The 12,046-nt window shown below is 36.7% G+C and overlaps 1 protein-coding gene across 1 annotated transcript in view; it reads right to left on the minus strand.

The window, feature by feature from the left end:
- Nucleotides 1-5,673: 5,673 nt before the first annotated feature.
- The window catches only part of LOC104406947 (neurobeachin-like), a gene marked incomplete at its 5' end in the record, with an annotated part of 21,957 nt that continues 15,584 nt past the window's right edge, over nucleotides 5,674-12,046 (minus strand). The window contains 2 exons of the mRNA XM_010016078.1: nucleotides 5,674-5,787; nucleotides 8,182-8,308. Of these exons, the coding sequence (XP_010014380.1) occupies nucleotides 5,674-5,787; nucleotides 8,182-8,308 (241 nt within the window). The remainder of the gene's footprint in view (nucleotides 5,788-8,181; nucleotides 8,309-12,046) is intronic.

Genomic DNA, 12,046 nt, shown 5'->3' on the forward strand with positions numbered 1-12,046 from the left:
CTGCTGTAGCTGAACCCAGGACAGTACATTTATCCTGAAGAAGACATAGGGGGATCTTATCCATGTGTATTAATACTTGATGGGCAGGGGATAAAGAAAATGTAGCCAGAAACTTCTCACTAGTATCCAGTGACAGGACAAAAGGCAACAGACACAAAGTGAAATACAGGAAACTCCTTTCAAACATATGTAACAAGGGTGGCAGTAAGAAGTAAGGAGAGCCAAACACTAGCACAGGTTGCTCAGGGAAACCGTGGAGTCTCCTTGCTTGGAGATATTCAAAACCTGACAGGACAACATCCAGAGCAATCTGATGCAGGTGTCCCTTCTCTGAACAGGGGATGAGACCTGTTTGTCTCAACATGTCCCTTTCCAATCTTACTGAAAAAGCTCATCTGCCCTGAAAACATAATTTCATATTTTAACAATTTGGAATAATAATTTACAATTTACTTGTCTTCCCCTTCTTGCTATCTGTTTCAATTATTATCTTTTGATTTCTACGTTCAGCTAAGTCTTTTCTTCAAAGCACAGAACGTCTGCATCCCTCAGGGCATTATTTTAATACGACACTTGGTGACTCGCTCCCTGAGCTGCGGTAGGTAGATACAGAACCTACTGATACAAAAATCTGCCTCTCTGTATCAGAAAAATAAAAGTATAAAGTTTTCACATGTTGATTTTGAAATCAAACAGAGCTCAGAATTAAAAATAAAAAAAAGCATGGAGCAAAATGTATTTTTACAATAATCATTGCGTTGCAGTTCTCTAACTGAACTATATACTGTTACATATCTATAATACCTCTATATATACTAGAATACAAATGTCTCTCCACATCTATTTCCAGGTCTTTAAAAATACATTTTTATTTTTCCCTCCTTAAAATCTACAACAGAAGGGGACAAACCCATACAACAGTACCTAAAAGTATCTCACTTCTTGCATACCTAAGTAAACAGATTTACTGGGCAATACTAGATTAAGGATGCACTGCTACAGCTTTGGCTTCTGAGGTCACAATCTATTATCTTTTTTCAAGCAACCATGAACAAGGTATTTTTATAGGACACTGCCCCCACTCTCCCCCCAAAAAAAATCAAAAAACAACCACACAACTCAATAAGTAAATGTTATTCTCCAATCTGTAGGCAGATTCTATTTCAGAAAGGAACACCCACCGTAAATTCAACCAACAATGTCTAGAAGCTTAACTGGTCCCTATGCTAATCAGAAACTAAGTGTAATCTGCATGACTGGAGGTCTGCTTTCACCAACACTTCTTTTCCAAAGTTTCCACACCACCTAACATAAATTTCTTACATGAAAATTTCGTTTGTCCTCTTTCTTTTGAAGGTTAATTTACCAATAATCTCCACTAAGTGACGATTCTCTGAAATACTTTCAATACTGCCCAGCAAGCAGGCATTCTTTGCAATAGCAGTATTCAAAGCTGTACCTTTTATAACTTTTTATTCTTATTTCCAGTTCTGGTATTTTTCTAGCAGAAACCAGCTGACATCCATAATCCGCACATTTTCCCATTTATCTTCTACCTATGATTTTTCTTTCACAGTGCTTCAAGAGCATTTCTGACAACATACTGGTTTGTAAGGCTGTCCCTGTGTGTAAGCTTAAGCTTAACAGATGACTCAACATTTGGAAATAAATAGTTCATTACTTTTGCTGAAACATGGTCCACAGAGCCTGTAAGGAACTAAAATGAGCAATGTTATCTTGGGAGAGCTTTGGTGGCCATGTCAAACTTTAGGCAAATGATATGATCTTTTTATAGTTGTTTTTTGGGGTCCCCCCCCATGTTAACTCCCATTCACAGAATCACAGAACTATAGAACGGTTAGGGTCGGAAAGGACCATAATAAGCACATCTAGTTCCAACCCCCTGCCGTGTGCAGGGCCGGCTCACCCTAGACCATGTCATTTGCCGAGGTGAGGAGCTCTGGATGCCTTCAGCACCGGACCGTAGGGAAAACTCAGCATCCAGGAGCCTCAGTTCTAAGCGGCGAGAGCCACCGAGGGAGGCTCAAGTCCCCGCCGGGCCTTGACCAGGAGCCGCAGCTCCGCTGGTGCGCGCCGGGACTACCGGGGGCAGCACCAGCAGGGACGACGCCCGCTGGGTCTAGGAGCTTTGCACTGGCTAGCCTGGCAAGGGTGCACAATGGACAGGGCGGCACTCGGTGCACTCTGGTGGAGGTCCTCCTGCAGCAGGGGCTGAGCTGCGGGAGGCTGTAAAGAGAGATACCAGGGATGCTGGGAGGGAGCTGGAACACTTGCTACAGGCCCAAACTGTGCAAGGGCCACAAGCGTCCACCATAGCACATACAGAAAAGAAGGAGGGCATTAATCAGGAGGTTGGGAACTTGTAACAGGAAAAAAAACCACCAAACCCAAACAACAAAACAACAATAAAAAAAGGAGGAAGAGAACACATAAAAGCAAGGAGCTTCCTCCAAAACCTGCTGTCCCCACCCAGAACCACTTCACAGCTCTGCAAGAGGCTAACGAGGGAACCTCCAGCACACTGGAGCAACAAGCAGTTGCCACACCAGTAAAGAGGATCACTACTAGTGCCTCCAGGAGAAAGCGGACAGTCATAGTAGTAGGTGACTCTACTTTGAAAGGCACAGGGCACCCATTTGTCAGCCTGGCCCAATCTTGAGGGAGGTGTGTTGCCAAGCAGGGGCTCGGATCAGGGATGTTTCTAAGAGGCTGCCTGGTCTCGTAAGTCCTGCCGACTATTACCCACTTCTAGTGGTCCATGCGAGTGCCAGTGATATTGACAGTAGTAGCCTGGATAGCATTAAGAAGGACTATAGAGCCCTGGGAGAGATGGTTAGGGGCTCCGGGGCTCAGACAGGTTTTACATCGATCCTCCTGGCCAAATGGGCACCTTAAAAAGGCCAGCCGGATTTGGCAAGTTAATAAATGGTTAGAGGGGTGGTTACTTAAGACCTTGAGACTTGCTTTGGGAAGCCAGGTCTACTGGATGCTGATGGGGCCGATCTCACAAAGGAGGGGAAGAGCTGCTTTGGCAGGAGACTTGCCAGGCTGGTCAAGGCAGCTTTAAACTATATTTGTTGGGGGAGGGGGCAGTGATCCATCCTGGCCAGTCAGATGCCAGCACCTGTAATGAAGGCTCAGAGTGATGCAGGGTTACTGCAGCTGCTCCAGCTAATGAGTCAGCTTCATTCGGAGCTCTATAGATGCCTCTATGCAAATGCCTGTAGTATTCATGCACACACAGCATTTCTAGACCAAGCCTCCTTTCTTTCATGCAATATTTTTTAATCTTTAGCATTGCCACTGCCAGAGCACTATTTCTATGACCCTGACCCACAAGGCAAGCTCTATAAAAAACACTGAGCTTTTTTTTCTCTTGAATCCTTGTGCATATACACATGCACAGAGTCTACCCCAGCTTGTTGTCATAACTACCCCAGTAAAAAAACCTGCTTTTGTGCCCACCTGCACTTGAAATAGCTAAATTTACATCTTAAACTGTAATTTCTTTTTATCCAGGGAAGTATTCAAGTATTAAAAAATGGTTTACTCTTTGTGTCATATTTGTCACTAGGATCAATCTAGATAAAATGAGTAACACAGGTTTTCAAAGCTACTTCCTAAAACAGAGGATGACAAGCTCCACTGAGTTAAGTCCTTAATGCAGTCTTATTGACAGAAAAATGAAGGTGCTTCTGAGATCCCTGCTTACTCACTTGATTTATATCCTTCCACCCCTGTCTTAACAAATATAAATTCTGTTACTGCATGATAGCATAACTTCTTCTGGGCTTTCAGAGAAGTATAAAGTGTAAAGTTCTTGGGAAATCAACACAGCTTGTACCAACTGGCTCACAAACCTCTTCTTACACACAGTAAGAACCCTTGAAATAATTCAACGGAAGTAGGGGACAAGACCTCCAGTGCAGTAATGGGTTGCTTCGTCTTCAATATGTTTATCTACGTGCTTTCTAATAATTTCTTTCTCTTTTTCTAGCTTCTACTCCATTTTAACGATTAAGATATGAGGAATGATACTATGTAATTATAATTATCAGAACAGCCTTTTTCTAAAATTTGTATATTTTTCCATCACCCATTTGTTTGACAAAATAATTATATACCACAATTAAAATATTGGTAAACTTCATATTCAAATTTCTTTGGAACTTGGGGTGCCCAATGTCCTGGAAACGAATTATTATCTCTCATATTGATTTCTATACCTCTTCTACTGCCATTTCAATTTCCTCTGACTCATGCCCATTGACTCATCTTGCAGTAAACAGTGATGCAACTAATTCACATAGGTTTTTTGTTATGATACTATATGCTTCAAGGGCTCCTATAAAGCCTTAGTCATCTAATTGCTCCTACGGCCTGGAAAAAAGAATTGTCTTATCATTTTACATACAATTTGCTATAACTACATTTTTCTAAGTCCTCTTAATTTTGATACAATTTCTTTCTGAAGAACTTTTTACTTACAATGGTTCTGCTATTTACTTAAGCACAGGTACACTGTGGGAAGCTTTTAAACTTTCTATTGGATTTTTTTTGACTAATGGTATATTTACTCTTAGCCTTTTATATCTTTGCATTTAGCAATTTCTCTGGTACTATCAAACACCTCCATTTTTAACTGCTGCTCTCTTTTTTTTTTTTTTTTTAGAACTGAAGGCAGCTATTTGCAGTTCCTTCAAAAATAAAATAGCAAATTCTGCATATCCAAGCATGTTCTGCATTTTTCAAGACAAAATCAAGCAAGAGTCAATGTCTGAACTTCTAAAAGTTTCAAAGCAAAATAAATCCAAATGCTTCTGGTATTTAAAAGTTTGAACTTTCATTCTAATAAGATGCCACTCAGTATATAGCAAAGTAATGTAAGCTTTTTTACAGTAGTATGCTTTCTTATCTTTGCCAGTTCATCACAGATCCTGTAACCATCCTTATAATGTGGCCAACAATTTAATATGAGTACTGCGGTTTTCCTGCTTAGGTACAGATTTTCAGTATACAGAAACTCTGTTATTTATTGTTACAATGAACTTATTTATCTGATTAGGTTAAGTCTTTAATACAAGGCATTACTCCATTGGCAAGATCTGCCCCAGCTTCACTTGGAAGTACAATCTGAAATGGGTGTCCACTGATGGTCAAGTCAACAAAGCTTCTGATACTTCTTATGTCAATAAATTCATTTAATATAGATATTCCAGATTTTTTTTCCCCCCAGATATCTAGAAACAAACACATATGTATCTCTCATAACTTTCTATTATCTATTTCTCTTTTATGTTCTTTGGTGATGTTATACAGGCGTTTTGTTGATTTCCCTCCTATTCCGTATCTGAGAACACGGACTTCAGGACTTTACTACTAACACAGTGAACCAAAGCAAGTTGTATAATCTTACACACAATTTTTCTTCAAGTTTTAGTTGAAAACTAATTTTTTTCTTTTTTTCTAATTTCCAAAGTCAGTAATAAAATTTTGGTTTAGGTTCATCCTACAGTTTCCTTCCCTATATAATTTTCTCAAAAATGCACCAAGACCATGCCTCTGCTATAACAAGAGTTTCCTTAGGTGGTACTCAAAGACACTTTTAGATAACAGCCTGTCCATTTTTTATACTGCTGAAATCTTTCAAATTTAATCACGCACTGCTGAGTAAGTCATAATCCTACTCCGTAGCACAGTACAATAAGAGAGATGAGGCACCACACATGAAGTATTTCCAAATTGTGGAACTTGTCTCAGTTTATCCTACAATTAATAAAGGTGTTCAGGATTAGAAACACCAAAAAGCCCATGTTTGCTCTCGACTACAGTGCTTTTCTCTTCGTACATTTATGAGGATTGACACTGAGGCTGGAATTCAAGGAAGTGAGTCAAAACTACTGGGGGTTACTAATACACAAAAATGTCACTTTGGAGTCCCAGAAGTACAGACATATTAAACACAACACTGCTAAAGCTAGTTTAGCTATGTTGAGTGGTCAGTCTGTTCTACACTACAGCCACAATTTCTATTTGGGGATACGATGACCAAATTTGTCCATATGTTCTTATAAATACTTGCCTTTATAATGTTTTAAAAACACACTAATTAAAACCTTAAGTAACCATCTGACACATCTTAAAGTTTTAAATCAAGATTGCATACCTACTATTCTGTGAATGGTACCATATAGTTAACAGTGGAAGATCTTCACATGAACGTAGTATCTTTGTGATCTGCCTGCATAAAACTTTTGACCAGGTGGCTTGAAAAAACAATTTTACTGTGTTTCAAAAAATAAAAATTTAAAAAACTTCATTCAGAAGTTTAATGAGGATGGTGTTTCTGGAAAAAGGTATTGCTGAAATGTCTACACCTGTAAGCAAATGGCTAGAAAATAGTTTATCTAATGACAAAAATCACACTTCTCAAGTTAGCATTTGGACAGTAAGCTGCTTTGTAAACATTTTTTTGAATACATACATACACATTCAATGCTTGCACAGTGGAACCAATGAAACACCTAAGTAACATGAAGAAAATCGATCTACATGTTAAACAGCGTATCTTTTAACTTGCTATAGCCAAGAATTCTATTTGACAGGTTTTCTTTCCTCCAGTATGTGTTACGTACCTTTCTACATATGTGTACACCCAAGTTATTAAGGGAAAAAAATATATCATATGAAATTACTTGCACGTATATTCTAGAAAATTTATTTCGAACACTTTCCAAATCTGATATATGACACAAAGTGTATGAAACATGATCTTTGAGATACAGGAGTTATATTTGGACATACTTCATCAGATCAGGAGATTATGATTTGAAACTGATACTCATATAATGAGATATATGTATACTAGTATTTAAGAATTAACTATTTTAAGCAGAGTAACATGAGCTAAAATTTTCCAGGGATGGCATGAAGAAAATTAATAATTCATAACAAAAATTACCAAAATAATATTTTCCTAAAATATGAAAGGCTGCTGCTTCATCAACCAGGAAAGAAATGATCAGCTAAGTCCCAAAAGCTAGTTATCAATAACATAATCCAAAAGATAGTAATTCAGTTTGTTCCTAGGCTGAGAGTTTATCACTACTGCTGATCAGATGTGCTACTTTAAAAGAAAATGGAAATGTCATCAAAATTTTTCTAGCTATAAAATTAAATAAAATTTGCAAAATAGAATTGATTCATTTCAATAAAATCAGCAGGCATGTGTTTATAAGGCTTAATACATCCCTGAGTAATTTGCTAGGAAAAGGTATTACTATGTTTTAAAACACCACAAATGACCTCAAAGCTACATGACAGAATTAGAATCAGTGATTTTGAATCACAAATACATACAAAGAAAAACAGAACATAAAGCTGATGAGACAACAATGGCATTCCCTCCCTAAGAGATTGGTTTCTCAAAAGAAAACAAGCACTGAAATTCAATATACAAATTCTAAGGCCAGAAAAAAAGAAATAAGCCTCACAGTAACACATAGACAAGGCTGCTATCAATGACAAACATGTAATGCTCACTGTACAGAAAAGTTAGTGCTTCAGTTAACTAACTGAAATATTGAAGCCAGCAGAATCATTGTTCTCCTAGGACTACTAGGCATACAGTAGAAATGAACACTAATACAATGAAGAGAAATAATCAGGATTTACTATGAAAAAAGGGAAATCCCAAAACACCACTGATGTAGAAGAAAGTTCAGAGCCTTATGTTCCCCAGCAACAGATAACAAAACTCTAGCATTGCCAGAAAATTGATTCAGACATTGGCACCAAGGCTACAAAGTACAGAATGTTCAGAAATAGAATGATGACCTTTTAAATATAAAATAGAGCCCTTTAAAAATAAAATAAAATCATTTTTACAAATACCCAAAATTCTTCTGAATCTGAAGCTAACTAAGCAGTATTTTTAAGAAGTAGTTGAGTTCACAGAAGTGTTACTTAATAAATTACTGCATTTTAAATTGATTCTGGTCTGTAATTGACATAAAACTTTGCACGACCATCAGAAAAGCTACTTATAAATAAGAAATTATTAGTAGCACTATGGCACTAAAGGGCTTTTAGCCCTTCTTCCCAGAAGCACTTTGTCACATTTTCAATATTACTCTTTATTGTAAATACCATTTTGCTTACCTTGCGTGGCTGAAAGTCATACTTCACACAGTGCTGGAAACCTTTGCCTTTCGACTTCAATGATGTAACTATTAAGCAGTTGCCAACAAAATGAGCAGAATACCCAACACCTTTGCTAGTGCGGAAACTGAAAAGAAAGAATTATTAATGAAACTGGAAAAAGGGGAATTCTTGTATGATAAAAAGATCCAAATATTACTTTAAATTGTCATGAGAAAGAAAAGAAATTAGTACCTGGAACAGTGAACTTAATTTCCTTTATATCTTCTCTCCCCACTGTTTCTCTGGAGGGGAACTACAAACCTTCATCACTTACTTGGTTCTAGGCTACATCCTAAAAATCAGTATTTTTTTTTTCCCTTTCAAAAATCCAAGATGGTAAATATTGTATCTGCCAGGTTTTCCCCTTAGTTTCCTAATTCATCATCATTTAAAACAACACATCTGATTTAAGTTGTAAAGAAAAATTCATCACAGAACAAATGTGAGATGCCTTGTAATTTTATGGGGTTTGGAGAACAATGTGGCCAGTATGGCATACAAATTTACATTCAAGGTAATTATGCACAAGAATTATTTCTTTTTCAAGACTTATGATTTAATTAGGCTAATGATCTATGAAGTTTTAATCATCTGATTTTGTGGATTTATTTTCATTTGTCAAATTGATAAAGGACTACAATTTTAACAAAGTAATTTTTGTCAGGGTTTCCAGCTTTCTTGTGACAAATACCATAAAGACAGATAATGCAGAAAGCTCATACATTTTTCTATTTGCATTTGAAAGCAAAAGCATTGTAAAGACAAATTCCTGACTTCTTAAAAAACATTTTGCACAGGTAGCTGGTAGAAAACTCGTGAGTGACATTACATACAGCACTTTTAACAAGGTAAGTCCATATCTACAGCTATGTCACTTCTTTCTGAAAAGCTAGGTCTTCGTTGTGGCATTATCCTTAATATTGAGCACACTTTATACAGCTTTTAGTCAGTTTCTTGGTTTTTTTTGAAGTTACAATCAGGATATAAAAATAACCAGTGGCTGAAGTACAAGGTCTAAATGGTGAACTACATCCATAAATTCTGAAATGAAGCCTTGCCAAGTATAAGAAAAAATGACACTACTTATTTTCAACATTTATATAAACACTTCTATAGCCCACTAATTACACTTTCTCTTTTCCTTAATATAGGTGAGTTAGAAAATAATTTCATATTATTTCAATAAAGTTTTTTTCATTGTTGTAGCATTTTCATCAAGCATTTTTACTAGGTTTTCCATAGTAACATTAAGTGGTGAAAGGTACATGCAAACGCTAAGTTTATATTTCATCTTACTTAATAGATGCTGAAATTCTACATCTTTCATCTACCCCACTACACAAATACAATCTTTATTTTAATATGCAGAAAAAATGCATACAGACCTGATTCCATCTTCAGAAACTTACAGTTAAATCTGTATGTGTGTACATTACTGAAAGAGAAAGTCATATTTCCCTCTTTTCTCACTATCAAAAACATAGCTGATAAACCACAACTTTCAGAAAAACATAAACACCTTACAAGATAGGTGGTGTGACTAGGCCCTGAGGTGGCCAGAGCTTAGATGTTCCCATAACGGAATCTTTAAACAAGGTCAAAAAAAGATTCAAATTCTACTTATAATTAGTTTGAATACTTCTATTAAATGTGACAGTGATGAGGCTAAACAGAATAGCAGTAATAACATCTACGGATGACTCTTCTCCACCCTAATGGGCCCTTGCACAGAGGTCCTTACTTCCAGTCTTGATGTCAGTCATCCTACAAATTGCAGCATACTGTACCTGATGATCAGAGATCATCTGGTTGGCCTTCAGACATGCCTTGGTTCACTGTTTCCCTTAAATAACTTGTTAAGGTGCTGCAGAAGCTTTATTTTCCCGAATTCAGGCTGTGGTTTCCTCATTTTTCTATCTGTCTCTATACATCATACGCAATTCTCTCTCCCCTCAATCTGCTGCACTGGAAAGAAGCATTATTCCCTGCCACAGCCCATTGTACAAGCTTTGACAGAACCCTCCTTGCAAAAAAAAGGACATCATTAGAAACCTAAAAAGTCCTCTCTAAATAAACCTAAGATACATTCTAAGAATAAGGAGAAAAATTGCATACTGTCCATCACAATGACCTCAAAAGTGAAGACAATTTAGAACTCTGCCTGCCATTCCCCTGCATCTTTCAAAGACTATTTTTAACATGGATCATTTCAATGATCTGGCTTCCACAATGACCTCATAAAGCAGCTATACCACACAATAAAAGGAACAGTGAAGAGCCTTATGGGAGAATATTACTCATATATAAATATACATATATATATATATAGCCTGCATTACCTAGAGTCACAAATAACCTGCACAACGACAGTGCTGAATTTTGTACAATAATATAAAGGTTAAAAACCTTAAAATACAACTCTTACAGTAGGAATAACTGAATGTGTTGTAGGTTAGTTTGAGACTTTGATTTACCTCCTTGGGGCTTTATGCCATTCAGAGAACATTTCACCAGGGAGCTGCATCTCTCACAATGCCAGATTTGTTTCTCAGCAACGTAAGTGATCTCTACAAGCTAAAATGATTTTGGGTAACAGAATCCTATTCTGAAGGATATTGAAAAAAATACACAGATTCACTATGTTCCAACATATGGTGTAGTATTATTTGATTAGAGATGTCAAATAAAGTATTTTTTTCTTAAATTACCAACAGCCACTCATTGTAAATACCATTATGGTTTTGTCTGATGTAAGATTATTAAAATTGTGCAAAATACATCCTACTACTTTGAACAGGAGCTAGTAAGCATTTTGTTACACGCTGAGAACACACTGTTAAAAAAAAACAAAACAAAACCAAACAGCAAAATACAAACAAAAACCTGTTCTTGAAGAAATGTCTACGCCTTTAAAAGTTTTCCCTTTCCTAACCGCCTCTCCCTTTCTCCCCCATTACTGGGCTGATTTTTTTATCATTATGGTCAACCAGACTGTCTCTGACATTTTAAACACTGAATTGTCCTTACATGTGTAACTTCCTGGAGTTCATCTTAGAAAGACAAGGCTCTTCTCTTCATCTTGTAATAGTACAAATGGTTTTCTGAACATGAAGCTTAGCAGTATTTTACTACATTTTTTTTTCCTACAAATGAATTAGCATTCTAATGCAACAGTAATTGAGAAAATGAGAACTCAAATGTTCTTTGTTTACCTCAACATTGTAGTATATAGGTTATGTTAATCTTATTTTTTGCCAAAGGTAAAGCAGCCTAGGACTAGTCTCTACAATACTGCACAGAAATTCTCTTACGAATTACCTACACATGCAAAAGTTGTCACATCCAAAGATGAAATACACAGAGACAACATGAACAGTACTGTCAACACCCATATGGTTTTATGAGCCTTTAACTACCTCCCATAGCAGCTGGTATACTGTTTTACTACAGATTGTTCATAAAACCCTCATAGTTATGTTTCGTTTCAGCCGGTTTCTCAAAGCAGCTACTGGATGGTATTACACTTCAATAGCAGGTAAGCATTCTTCCATCCACTGGTGAAACTGTAGTGATTCCAGTTTCATTAGCTTAGGATTTTATGAGCAATTTAACATATGATCATGGTACTGAGATTAAGAAGGTATTCATTCATTCTTTTCGATTAACTTTGGAATTCCATTATGTGCTTTTGCAAGTGTTCTGCATTATCTCTATAATTATTAGCTCTAGAGAAGAACTGAAAAGTCTAGACAGCCTGCTTTGTTTTGAGGTTGTTGGGGTTTTTTTCTTCTATTTTTTTTTTCTTTTCCCTACATCAGTAAAC

The sequence above is a fragment of the Nestor notabilis genome, unplaced genomic scaffold (assembly GCF_000696875.1).
Source record: "Nestor notabilis isolate BGI_N333 unplaced genomic scaffold, ASM69687v1 scaffold24086, whole genome shotgun sequence".
Taxonomy (NCBI): domain Eukaryota; kingdom Metazoa; phylum Chordata; class Aves; order Psittaciformes; family Psittacidae; genus Nestor; species Nestor notabilis.